General features: G+C 37.7%; 1 protein-coding gene across 1 annotated transcript in view; it reads right to left on the reverse strand.

Moving 5' to 3' along the window:
• Positions 1 to 510: 510 nt before the first annotated feature.
• Positions 511 to 14,538, reverse strand: part of ptgfrnb (prostaglandin F2 receptor inhibitor b) — a 42,657-nt gene continuing 28,629 nt past the window's right edge. Inside the window, exons 8-9 of the mRNA XM_051888011.1 lie at positions 6,182 to 6,487; positions 511 to 4,688 (exon numbers count right to left, since the gene is read on the reverse strand). Of these exons, the coding sequence (XP_051743971.1) occupies positions 4,525 to 4,688; positions 6,182 to 6,487 (470 nt within the window). The 3' untranslated portion in view covers positions 511 to 4,524. The remainder of the gene's footprint in view (positions 4,689 to 6,181; positions 6,488 to 14,538) is intronic.

Below are 14,538 nucleotides of genomic sequence, written 5' to 3' on the forward strand. Positions count from 1 at the left end.
AAAAATAATTGAGTTTTAGATAAGTTTAGGTTTTAGATCTCAGCTGTACACTACGGTTCAAAAGATTTCTATTTCAAATAAATGCTGTTCTTTTGAAATTTCTTTTCATCAAAAAATCCTGAACAAAAATTAAAAAATTAAGGTTTTCAAACACTGATAACAGTCAGAAAGCAGCAAATCGGCATATTAGAATGATTTCTGAAGGATCATGTGACACTGAAGACTGGAGTAATGATGCTGAAAATTCAGCTTTGATCACAGGAATAAATTACAGTTTACAATATATTACAATAGAAAACAGATATTTTAAACTGTAATAATATTTCACAATATTACTGTTTTTACTGTATTTTTGATCAAATAAATGCAGCCTTGGTGAGCAGAAGAGACTTCTTTCAAAATGCCAAACTTTTAAACGATAGTGTCAAGTGGACTACAGATACTCAGAGATGCATGAAACACAAAACCAATCATAATTTGTTATGTACATATGCAAGATGAAGCAGATGATATTATAACATTTTGAATTTATTATTATTATTATTTATAATTTATTACTTTTTGAAAACAAAAGCACTGGACCATGACATCATATCCTGTTCCTTCTAAAATAATTCTGTATTAATCTTACATGCTTATTATCTAGCGTGTCCATCCTTTGATCAGTTGGTTAATCATGTCACTCATTGAATCTTTCATTCAATAACCATCTCAATATCACACTCTTTCACCAATCACAGTTCAGTATGCAAATAAATTCAAGAACGAAGACCAATCGCTATTCAGTTTGCATGATGACATCAACACAGTCACTTCATTTTTAATGGTGAACATGCTGTCAAAGGGACAGTTTCTTCATTTTCTTAAAAAGTATAAAGTTTACAAAACCCAACAAGCACACTTAAGACTGAAATGATGCAGAAAATAAAGTTTGACTGGAGTCTGTATACGTTTAGGGCTGAATTAATGGCAGAAGTTTAATACTGAGGAAAAGAGATCGAGAACAAACCCAAACCAGAATGTTTGCCGAGTACAAACACTGTGAATATCCACTATCTTTAATGTGGGAGATTCACGGGGGGCCGCACTGTTAGTCGATAGCTTCAGGAGTGAAGACAAAGACCCTCAGAAGCAGACAAAGCAGAAAAGGGTCGGTCGATGCCCTTGAGGCATCACTGAAGAGAAGAGTGCTTGTTCTGGGGGTCTTTTGGCCTTAATGCATGGCATTGAGTTTCAGGTCTACTTGCTCCGTGATGCAGCAGGGGAAGTGCAGGATGTCGGCCAAGCTGTTAGCAGAGCTTCAAAACTAGGGCCAAGGCACAGATTCAACCTAAGCAAATCATGACCTTTATGTGACTCCAACTAACCCATCTGTAGCAGTCAATGAATCAACCTTTCACCAGCTGGAGGGGCGGCCACACTAGACCTCCGCCCGATCGCTTTCATTCATACTCATGTACAGTAGAGGCCTTTGCTACATTTTCCTGGTTCACTTCAAACAGCACTCGCAACAGAAAAGGCCTCCGCTTGCGCTCGAAAAAGAGCCCCACCCCCAACAAACACACAGTGCATACACCAGGGTGAGAAATTAATAGGGGCTTGGGGCAAAAAGGCCACCAAAATGAATAAAAATGCTTCCAAAAAAACAAGATATGGTGCAAAAAAGTCTCTGTATAAGTTCTTGTTTTTATTATTTATAAACAATATCACAGAAGCAAAAGTGCTGCTTTCCCAAAAATCAGCAGCATGTTTGCAAATGTGATATTGATTATATTGATAAAGCAATAAGTTAATAGGCTAGGTGACTTACATTTTAGACACAATATTGTCAGTTTATCCTTTTTTTTCCTCTCTGAAAAGGGCTTCTGAACTGCAAAGGCCGCCTCTGCTCGTGTAAACACGGGGTATGTGAGAATGTGCGTAGGACTTTCTGACCTGGAAATCTGCATTTGTAAAAAAGATGCTTGGCCAATTCGTAACATTAACATCACTGATTCACCTCCTGGCTGAACATCAAACACTCATTTTGACATCAGTACCTGTTTACAAGAACATGAACTTACACTACTGAAGAAAAGAGAAACTTTTGATGTAGAGTCGCTAGGGCATTTCTATGCAGTTGCTATGGTGTTCAAATTGGCTTCCAGATTGTTGCTAGGATGCTATTGGTGTTTGTTAGTGTTGTATGTAGTTGCTAGGGCATTTCTAAGTAGTTTCTATTGTGTTTTGGGTGGTTGCTATGGTGCTCAAAGTCATTTCTAAGATGTTCTTGGTCTTTGCTACAGAAGATTGTTTTGGTAGTTACTAGGGCATTTCTATGCAGTTGCTATGATGCTCAGAGTATTGTAGAGTTGCTAGGGCATTTCTATGCAGTTGCTATGGTGTTCAAATGGGTTTCCAGATTGTTGCTAGGATGCTATTGGTGTTTGTTAGTGTTGTAGGGAGTTGCTAGGGCATGTCTATGCAGTTGCTAGGATTTTATTGCTCTTTACTACAGTAAATTATTGTAAGTAGGGCATTTCTAAGTAGTTTCTATTGTGTTTTGGGTAGTTGCTATGGTGCTCAAAGTGGTTTCTAAGCTGTTTCTAAGATGTTCTTGGTCTTTTGCTACAGAAGATTGTTTTGGTAGTTGCTATGGTGTATCTATGGAGTTGCTATAGTGTTAAAAGTGATCTAAGACTGTTGCAAGTATGCTCTTGGTGATTGCTAGAATGTTGTAGAGTTGCTAGGGCATTTCTATGCAGTTGCTATGGTGTTCAAATTGGTTTCCAGATTGTTGCTAGGATGCTATTGGTGTTTGTTAGTGTTGTAGGGAGTTGCTAGGGCATTTCTATGCAGTTGCTAGGATTTTCTTGGTCTTTACTACAGTAAATTATTGTAAGTAGGGCTGTTTCTAAGATGTTCTTGGTCTTTTGCTACAGAAGATTGTGTTGGTAGTTGCTAGGGTTTTTCTATGCAATTGCCATGGTGTTCTAGGTGGTTGCTATGTTGTTCAAAGTGGTTTCTAAGCTGTTTCTAGGATGTTCTTGGTCTTTGCTACATTAGATTTTTGTAGGTAGTTGCTATGGTGTATCTATGCAGTTGCTATGGTGTTAAAAGTGGTCTAAGACTGTTGCAAGTATGCTCTTGGTGATTGTTAGAATGTTGTAGTTGCTAGGGCATTTCTATGCAGCTGCTAGGATTTTCTTGGTCTTTACTACAGTAAATTATTGTAAGTAGGGCGTTTCTAAGAAGATTCTATTGTGTTGTGGGTGGTTGCTATGGTGCTCAAAGTGGTTTCTAAGCTGTTTCTAAGCTACAGAAGATTGTTTTGGTAGTTGCTAGGGTGTTGAAAGTGGTTTCCACACTGTTGCTGGAAAGCTCTTAGTGTTTGTTAGTGTTGTAGGTAGTTGCTAGGGTGTTTATATGCAGCTGCTAGAATGTTCTTGTCTACTGCTACAGTAGATTGTGGTAGGTAGTTGCTAGGGCATTTCTATACAGTTGCTATGGTGTTCGGGGTGGTTGGTAGGATTGTGCTATGATGCTATTAGTGCTTAAGTTACTAAAGTGTTGTGGGTAGTTGCTTAGGTGTTTCTATGCAGTTGTCATGGTGCTCTGGGTGTTTCCTAGGCTGTTGCTAGGTAGTTGTAACAGCATTTTTTTTTAGTGTTCACTGCAGAGTTGCTTATCAATTCCTAAGGTGTTGCTAACAGTTGCTAAGGTGTTCTGGATGGTTGCTAGAGTGTTGCTAGCTAGCTAGACAGATGTGTCAAGCTACATGTTTTGTATTGTCGCTGGAAACAGAATAGGTATATTTTAACATTGTGAATTCAAAAAAAAATCTTCAAACTTTATATATTCTTTCAGGTCCAAATTAATTTAACATTCTTAAAATCTAGTGTGACCGCCCCTGTCGCATTACAGTTAACCAGTTGACAATGGTTGGCTAGTTAGTTTTTAGAGGGATCGGTTGGTCAGAGCTGGTCAACTCTGGATGGGTTAGAAAACAAAACTGAACAGTGCATACAGTACGACAATGAACAATGTCACAAAATCACAGATAAAATATCATCTTTCACATTGTGACATGGGTTCAGCTCCTCCCATGTCTCGCAAAAGGAGAGTAGCACCATATTCAGAAGAATCATGGTATAAACTAGTATCTTTAAACCCTGATCTGGAAGCAAAAGTTCTCTTTGGAGCTTGATGTAGTGTAATATAATCCTTCAGTTTGTCAAAACCTGCTTGGATCTTGGCAGGTATCTCATCAGAGTGTAAAAAAGTCTTCTTTAACATTTCTTGTTTCAATGTAGACTGACGAAACGTTTATAAATCCAACAAAAAGTGTTCCCGGCTGATATAAGAATGTGCTTAGTGCAATATTTGAGTAATTTGCCCTGGTCGTTGACTCTGATTCAGTAGTTATTTCCTCTGAGAGTGTAGTTGCTCCTTTCAGGCGGTGCATAACGTGACGAGACGCGTCCCAGAGTTTTTCAGTTGTCACCACGGCTTCCAGGTCGGAAGGGGACAACTGTACTGTCTTTGTCAATCCAGCTCCAGCTCCATGAGTTTGTTGCGAGAGCGTGGAGTAGGTGTAGTGGTTTTACAGCAGCAGTGAGCACAGACCAGGCCCAGGGCGAGAGAAAAGAAGCCTACAGTTACTGAAGCGCAGATCCCATACAGTAAAGGCAGCTTCATTGAGTCCCACACTGAAAAGAGACCAAAAATATACACACGTACACAAAGTTAGTGTACGTTCATTAAGAATAACAATAAAAATACTTGAAATTATGATTTAAACAGCTTTACAGCTAATCTAAAAGACAACGTTTAAATCTAATTAAAGAATTACTGTAATGTAAATGCATGCATGCATCAATAAATGCTTGCACAAATAAATGCATAAATTCATAAATAAAACTTTTGCATAAAAAATAAGTCATAAAAGCAAGATATCAGAGCTTTGATAGATTTTATAGATGTTTTTCAGTGAAAAATATCTTTGTTTCTTCTATTGTATGACTTTGTAAGACTTGGAAAGTCACATCGACTAGAGTTGTCTTTTATGGTGTTTTTTGGAGCTTGAGAGATTCACCATGAATTATTGTATGGAAAAGAGCTGCGTGAACAATTTAAGTTATCTCTCCTATTTATCTTCTACGGACGAATATCATACAGGTTTTTGAAAGACTTCCTGAAGACTAAAAGGATGACAGTTAAAAAAAATGTTCTGGACTATTCCTTTTCTAAGCAAATGCATAAGCTGTCTTAAAGGATTAGTTCAGGTGTATATGAGTTTCTTCTTTCTGATGAACACAATCTGAGATATATTAATAAATATCCTGACGCATCCGAGCTTTATAATGGCAGTGAGCGAGTATCAACGAGTATGAGCTGAAGAAAGTGTCTCCATCCACATCCATCCATCATAAACATATTCCACACGGCTCCAGGGGTTAATAAAGGCCTTCTGAAGCAAAGCGATGCATTTGTGTAAAAAAAAAATCCATATTTAACAAGTTATGAAGTAAAGTATCTAGCTTCCACCAGACCGCCTTCCGTATTCTACTTACGAAGAAAGTGTAAAACTGTCTTATGCTACGTCCTACGCCTTCCCTACTCAACTTAACTGACACAATGGCAGTTTACACTTTCTTCATAGCTTGAATGTGGATGGCGGTCTGGTGGAAGCTAGATATTTTACTTCATAACTTGTTAAATATGGATATTTTTTTTACACAAATGCATCGCTTCGCTTCAGAAGGCCTTTATTAACCCTCCAGGGCCGTGTGGAATATGTTTATGATGGATGGATGTGGATAGAGGCACTTTCTTCAGCTCATACTTGTTGATCCTCGCTCACTGCCATTATAAAGCTCAGATGCGTCAGTATATTTATTAATATTTCTCTGACTGTGTTAATCACGAAGAATAAAGTCATACACCTAGGATGGCTTGAGGGTGAGTAACGCTTGGGGTAATTTTCATTTGAAAGTGAACTAATCCTTTAAAATTACACGTGCATGCTCCAACATGCACTGAGAAGTTTTGGATGAATGTAATATTATCGTGGGAATTAGTGTCAAGTGCTGGTAGCCTCCCATTAGCGTATAAAAACTTGCATGACTGTGTCTGAGAGTAACATTTAGCAATTGTGTGCACTTCTCTGTTACTCATCTTAGAATTTGTTCAGTCCACTCACATGCGAACTTCACGTTGAGGAACACTCTCTGTGAGGAGACCTCCTGCGCTTTGCTCCAGAGCCCGGTGGCAGTTGAGCGAATCCAGGGTGTGGCGGTGCAGTGATAGTCGCCAGCGTCACTGTCCTGTGTGCTGTGAATGTTTAGGGCGAATCTTCTGGGTCCCAGACGCTCCAGGCTGCAGTCGCTGCTGTCATTGCGAAGAGTTTTGTGCACGACACCCCAGCGGTCCATACTGGCTAGCAGGGACAGGCTGCTGGAACCCCTCAGACGACTCAGAAACCACTTCATCTCATATGCTACATCATCTGATGGGGAAGAAATCACAAAACTATGATTAATATGCACTGCAAATTAAAGCAGTAAGTCATGCGCGGCTGTTTTACCATGGTTAAATGAAGTTAAGGTCGAAATATATTTTTCCTCTTTTCCCCTTCAAATCAGCTAAAATCTGAATGACAGTGAAGGACTTTCAATGGAAGTGAATGGGGCCAATCTGCAAATGTTAAGATGCAGATGTAAACTATATGAGAGTTAATATGATTTTAGTGTGAAAACATTGCTTACTAAGTTATATCCAATTTTACAACATCGCTGCAATGACAACAAAATGCTTTAAACCCTAAATTGACTGTAAAAATTATGATTTAAAAAGCTTTACAGCTAATATAATACACAAGCTTTAATAGAATTAAATGTAAATGTGTAAATAAATGCATTTAAAAAATCATAAATATACGCATTTAAAAAAAAATACATAAATGAATGCATGTAAAAAAAAAAACAAATAAATGCATTTAAAAATGCGTAAATAAATGCATTTAAAAATGTGTAAGTAAATGCATTTACAAAAATGCGTGAATAAATGCATTTTAAAAAAAATGTACATACTGTACATAAAGCAGAATTACTTGTATTGAACCTGGAATATACATTTAAGATGTGTTCATCCTCTGCTCAGTGTTCAAAGAGTAGTGAACACTGCTTAGGGATCCTGTGAATTTAGTTACAAAGCTCCATCAAATTAAAAAAAACAATATAATACAATAACCTTGTGTCATAAGAAGATATTAAGTTTCTAATCTACCTCCATGTGGAGTATAAAAAGCACAGAAAAAAATGCCTCTGGATTCAAAAATACTACCAACGAGGTTATATTTTTAGGACTGCAAATCTCCAAAACCCTTTCCTTTGAGATGCATTTATTTAAGGATCCTCCACTATGTTTCCTTCTAGCATAGCTTATTATGGAGGTCGTGCCATGATCTCATCAAATTGCAAATCTTTTAGCTCCATTTCTTGAAAAAGTCTTTCCCCCTCACTAACACATACTGGTTTAAAGAGCTAAAGATCAATTAGAAGATGTGGCATGTCCTATAGAAATAACTCTTTCTGTCTCCCATCGCTGGAATGGCAATGAAATGCACATCTATGCGCAGATGTGGCTGGCACTGTTGAAAGAAAGAGTGAAAGAAACGACTATAAAGCCATGATGGTCCCAAACTAGCAATTAGACTGACTGTACAACAGCCCACTGCTGTCAAACCCACGCGCTGACTCAAAGACCTGAAAAGCGGCGTCCTTTAGAATGGCCCCCTCTCCGGTATTACACAGACGAGGAAGACAAAGAAAGTGGGGAAGAGGAGGAGGAAAACAGAGAAAATGAGAAAAAGAAAAAAAAAAAAAATGACCAAAACATTACAGGACATTTGTCTAGAATAAAGTGTTATCGCTCTTTTATAGCTCAGGCAAGTTATATCTAATTTTACAACATCTTTGCCATGACAACAGAATGCTGTAAACCCTAAAACTACTATAAAAATGATCATTTAAACAGCTTTACAGCTAATATAATACATAAGATTTAATAGAAGAATTAATGTAAATGCATTACTAGATAAATGTACAAATAATCAAATTATTAAATAAATGCATAAATGAATAAATAAAAATAAATGCAAAAATTAATACATGTAAATAAATAAACAAAAGCATAAACACAAAAAACATAAATCCATAAATGCACAAATAAAGAAATAAATGCATAAATAAATAAATGCATAAAAACAAATAAAATACATAAATGCATGAGTGCATGAGTGACAGTGAATGAGCGAGTGAGTGAATGAGCGAGCGACTGAATGAGTGACTGAGCAACTGAGTGAGTGAGTAACTGAGCGGCTGAGTGAATGAGAGACTGAGTGAGTGAATGAGTGAGTGACTGAGTGAGTAACTGAATGAGTGAGTGGATTAGTGTTGGACTGAGTGAGTGAGTGAGTGAGTGAGTGAGTGAGTGAGTGATTGACTGAGTGAATGAGTGATTGAGCAACTGAGTGAATGAGTGACTGAGTGATTGAGAGACTGAGTGTGAATGAGTGAGCGAGTGACTGAGTGAATGACTGACTGAGACTCACTAAGTGACTGAGCGAATGAGTGAGCGAATGAATGAGTGACTTAGAGACTGAGTGAGTGAATGGGTGACTGTGTGAGTGACTGAATGAGTGAGTGAGATGGAAATGCTTCTTTTAAGAATCAACATATATTTCAACATATCAACATATCTTAGATATTTCTCTTAAAATGTTCATTCAGAAAAATAAAGACAGACAAATTAGTCAATAACTGAAAAAATAAGACAGAGCAAAAAATAAATAAATAAAAAATAACGTGAGCACACTGAGGATGAGAAGCATGTGAGATTTTGTTCAGGAGAAACATCTGAGAAGCAGGAGACTTCATTTAATCTCAATGCCATCTATGAGAAACAACTGAGTTATTAAATATATCATTGGCGATTTTTCATTCCTGTAGGGAAGATATAAAGATGTACAGAGAACAAAAGTACACTGACCTGGAGCGCAATAGATTTGAGTCATATTCGATATCCTGCTAATTACAGTTATTCTGTGGATTCGTCAGAGGATTATGGGTAATGCGGTTAATTATAAGCCCTGCGCTCATATTTGACCAGGCTGCTATTGTGCTACAAGAAATCCTTGGACACCAAACTGTCTCATTTATAGCGATGACTGTTTGAGGGTTATGTGTATGTTAAAATGAAAAAATATCTTGTTGCTGTGTGATTTCCCTCCTTCAATGTACATCTGTGGGATTTTATCACACTGTTTTAACATCCAGCAGGTGAAAATCATAAATCCAACAGGGTTTTGTTTGAGTATGAGCACTAGTTACAGTGATGCTCGTCTTAGAAAACACATTTTTGAGGACTGATGTGCATCTAATCGGTGGACAGTCTACTCTTCCAGTAATGGCAACATTTTATCTTCATGACGTATCGAGTCATTCCCTTGCGTTTTATATAGCGAGACGCTCTCAAGCAGAAATGCTAAGGCTCCATTATCCCTCCTACGATCTCCATCCCATGTCCATTCTGAACTAATGTGTTTGGAACTTGACTTACAATAATGAGGAAAGGGTCAGCGGCTGGAGTGCAGTTGATAGAGTCTGTGGGGAAGGAGCGGACGAGGTCACAGCTAGGCATTGTGGGATACGAGCTGATGAACACGCGCACACATCTGGCCTGAGGGACTTATGAATAGCGAAAAGCCATTCAATTTAATGTGCTCAACCCAAATGATTTGCACAGGGGTCACAGATTTTTGTGAATCCTCTAAACGCACATGGCAGACCTCTGAATGTTAAGGCATATTCAAAAACATTTTTCGCTTTGACAAAATCAACATGAAATGATAATGTTCATCATTCTGTTATGTATCTGTTTATATATGTATCTGTTTATATATATATATATATATATATACATACATACAGTGGGTACGGAAAGTATCCAGACCCCCTTAAATTTTTCACTCTTCGTTATATTGCAGCCATTTGCTAAAATCATTTAAGTTCATTTTTTTCCTCATTAATGTACACACAGCACCCCATATTGACAGAAAAACACAGAATTGTTGACATTTTTGCAGATTTATTAAAAAAGAAAAACTGAAATATCACATGGTCCTAAGTATTCAGACCCTCTGCTCAGTATTTAGTAGAAGCACCCTTTTGATCTAATACAGCCATGAGTCTTTTTGGGAAAGATGCAACAAGTTTTTCACACCTGGATTTGGGGATCCTCTGCCATTCCTCCTTGCAGATCCTCTCCAGTTCTGTCAGGTTGGATGGTAAACGTTGGTGGACAGCCATTTTTAGGTCTCTCCAGAGATGCTCAATTGGGTTTAAGTCAGGGCTCTGGCTGGGCCATTCAAGAACAGTCACGGAGTTGTTGTGAAGCCACCCCTTCGTTATTTTAGCTGTGTGCTTAGGGTCATTGTCTTGTTGGAAGGTAAACCTTCGGCCCAGTCTGAGGTCCTGAGCACTCTGGAGAAGGTTTTCGTCCAGGATATCCCTGTACTTGGCCACATTCATCTTTCCCTCGATTGCAACCAGTTGTCCTGTCCCTGCAGCTGAAAAACACCCCCACAGCATGATGCTGCCACCACCATGCTTCACTGTTGGGACTGTATTGGACAGGTGATGAGCAGTGCCTGGTTTTCTCCACACATACCGCTTAGAATTAAGGCCAAAATGTTCTATCTTGGTCTCATCAAACCAGAGAATCTTATTTCTCACCATCTTAGCAAACTCCATGCAGGCTTTCATGTGTCTTGCACTGAGGAGAGGCTTCCGTCGGGCCACTCTGCCATAAAGCCCCGACTGGTGGAGGGCTGCAGTGATGGTTGACTTTCTACAACTTTCTCCCATCTCCCGACTGCATCTCTGGAGCTCAGCCACAGTGATCTTTGGGTTCTTCTTTACCTCTCTCACCAAGGCTCTTCTCCCCCGATAGCTCAGTTTGGCCGGGCGGCCAGCTCTAGGAAGGGTTCTGGTCGTCTCAAACGTCTTCCATTTAAGGATTATGGAGGCCACTGTGCTCTTAGGAACCTTAAGTGCAGCAGAATTTTTTTTGTAACCTTGGCCAGATCTGTGCCTTGCCACAATTCTGTCTCTGAGCTCTTCAGGCAGTTCCTTTGACCTCATGATTCTCATTTGCTCTGACATGCACTGTGAGCTGTCAGGTCTTATATAGACAAGTGTGTGGCTTTCCTAATCAAGTCCAATCAGTATAATCAAACACAGCTGGACTCAAATGAAGGTGTAGAACCATCTCAAGGATGATCAGAAGAAATGGACAGCACCTGAGTTAAATATATGAGTGTCACAGCAAAGGGTCTGAATACTTAGGACCATGTGATATTTCAGTTTTTCTTTTTTTAATAAATCTGCAAAAATGTCAACAATTCTGTGTTTTTCTGTCAATATGGGGTGCTGTGTGTACATTAATGAGGAAAAAATGAACTTAAATGGCTGCAATATAACAAAGAGTGAAAAATTTAAGGGGGTCTGAATACTTTCCGTACCCACTGTGTATATGTGTATATATATATATATATATATATATATGAAATAATTTTTTATATTAAATAAAAAAATATTAAAAAATGTAACTGAAAAATAGATACATTTCATAATTATTTTTTTTTCTTAATATTTAAAACATGATGATCATGTTCTCCAGCATGATCTGAGATGTTCCAAAGAGTATCTTGAGCTTCAACGGAAGCAGGAAAATCTGACCAACTGTACAAATTAAAAGATTTTGCATCCCAGATTTTCAATGTGGTTTCAGACATTTGAACCACACTGTATATCATAAGCATGTCTGGAGGAAGGAGCAAAGGCACGTCAAGGTGATAGAGACACAGAAGTGTGACTAGGACCTGCTCTTTTCTGGGACAGCAGACATGCAGAGCCTTACATAAGAGACAAAAGATGGTTATGAAGACCCACAGCCAAGGGGAAGTACATGCTGTTCATCCCCTGAGATTACAGTGTTACTGATGCGGCAAGACTTTGGCCTTAGGAGAAAATAAAGCAGCAGAGAATGAGAACTATTAGAGGAATGATAGATTACAATGAGTTAAAGCACCCTTACAGATAAAACATCACGGCAGGATGTGTCTCGAGGAAAAAGTTGTTCAGATTTCAGCTGCCACACTCTGATCTCAACAAGACATGATAATACTGTTATATACACACAACCTCATAACAAAACGCATACAGACTCATAAACACACATAGGAAAGGAAACTCACAAAAGACAAGAGATTTCATTTGGTCCTTAAGAGTGTTGTTATTACTAGCTAAAACTAAAACCATTAAAAATGGTTTTCATTAACCCAATTATAAGTATTCAATGAAAAACTTAAAACTGTATCTTAATGGAGAATTAGAAATGTCATCTTGGTAACTAGTATAAGTACTAAATTGACAAACTGAAATAAATATAAATTAAATCTAAATAAACATTTAAAAACAAATACAAAACCTAATAAAAATGACAAAAGCACACACCAATTGCAAAAAAACTTAAAATATAAAAATAAAAGCTTATTCTAAATATGCATAAATACTATAATAATATATAAATAATTCTAAAATAACAATAAAAAACATTAGCAAATGGAGACTTTTGTCTCCATTATGTCTGCAGATCATATCTGCAGGTAGGCGCAGACCACAAAACATATCGGACCCATTTGAATTCTGCACAGAATGGTATATTTTAAAGCGATATGGAGGAGATTAGGAGGAGAAACGGTTAGAGATTAGAAGGAAACTGAAGTTTTGCCGAGCTGTGATATAAACAAAATGCTATTGGACATTTTTAAAAAGGGGAGGAACTGTTCGATATGACCCGCCCTGTCTTCCTGTTTCAGTAGAAATTACGTCAATACATTGAATAATCCTGAGTGTTACAAGGCACGTCAGTGGGCCTTTAAAGATACAAACATTTTGAAACTGCCTTCATACTGAGGAACTGTATGATGCGATCTGGACTGAAACTCAAATAAATAACAGGTTGTGCAGGAGTGTAAACACACCCGAGGCGAAATGGCTTGTGTGTTTGTGAATTTGAAACAGTTCAGCTCAGACAATAAACATCACATAACAATACCTGATTTGATACTACATGTATTTGTATTAATAATTCTTTGAACTGCATCTACGCTATAAATCCATAATATATGATGATGATGTCTTGATCTTCACACGGTGTGACATGTTAGTGCATGCTGAAAAACACAAACTGAGCGACCCAGTTTCACATGACATCGTTAATGAAGTTTTTTCCCAACATTACACATTCATTTCCATGTTTGTTGTGCAACAAAGGACAAGAGCAGACACGTCCGAACCTGATTCCAGTAAAATCCTCATAGACGTCATTTATTGCCTCATTTTGACCAACATTTAACCTTCAACAGGTTAAAGTATTTCCAGAACAAGCTGTCATCATGAAGGTGAAATCTGGAATTTTTTGGATGTTAAAATACTTTCTCATATTCCAGTTTAATGAAATCACTGCAAGTGAGTCGATCATTGTGCAGCCAGTTGATCATTATTGCAAAATAAATGCTGACTGAGTTTAGTTTAACTTCACGTACTACAATAAATAAAGGGTTAATTCACCCAAAAATTATAATTAAAATCTGAGGAATTCTGTCATTAATTACTCACCCTCATGTCGTTCCACACCCGTAAGACCTTCATTCTTCTTCTTTACTTTTGATAAAATCTGATGGCTCAGTGAGGCCTCCATTGACAGCAAGGTAATTAACACTTTCAAATGTCCAGAAAGGTACTAAAGACGTATTTAAAACAGTTCAACCTTAATGTTATGAAGCGACGAGAATGTTTTTTTTGGCGTACAAAAAGTAAACAAAATAACGACTTTATTCAACAATATCTAGTGATGGGCGATTTCAAAACACTGCTTCATGAAGCTTTGAAGCTTTACGAATCTTTTGTTTCGAATCAGTGCTTCGGAGCGTGCATCAAACTGCCAAAGTCACGTGAACCATTGAAATTTCGAAACACTTATGATGCAACGAAGCCTCGTTTACTGAAATCTGATTTGAAACAAAAGATTCGAAACACTGAATCTCATTCGAAACAAAAGATTCGTAATGCTTCGAAGCTTCATGAAGCAGTGTTTTGAAATCGAAAAAATATTTTTATCAAAAATATCTTAATTTGTGTTCCGAAGATAAACGAAGGTCTTACGGGTATGGAACGACATTGTTGAATAAAGTTATTTTTGTTTTGTTTTTGCACACAAAAAGTATTCTCGTCGCTTCATACAATTAAGGTTGAATCACTGCAGTCACATTGACTGTTTTAACAATGTCTTTAGTACCTTTTTGGATCTTGAAAGTGTTGGTTAAATTGCTGTCTATGGACGTTGTCAGATACCTCTCAGATTTCATCAAAAATATCTTAATTTGTGTTCCGAAGATGAACGAAGGTCTTACGGGTGTAGAACGACTTGAGG

Source organism: Ctenopharyngodon idella, chromosome 1 (assembly GCF_019924925.1).
Source record: "Ctenopharyngodon idella isolate HZGC_01 chromosome 1, HZGC01, whole genome shotgun sequence".
In the NCBI taxonomy this organism is placed as follows: domain Eukaryota; kingdom Metazoa; phylum Chordata; class Actinopteri; order Cypriniformes; family Xenocyprididae; genus Ctenopharyngodon; species Ctenopharyngodon idella.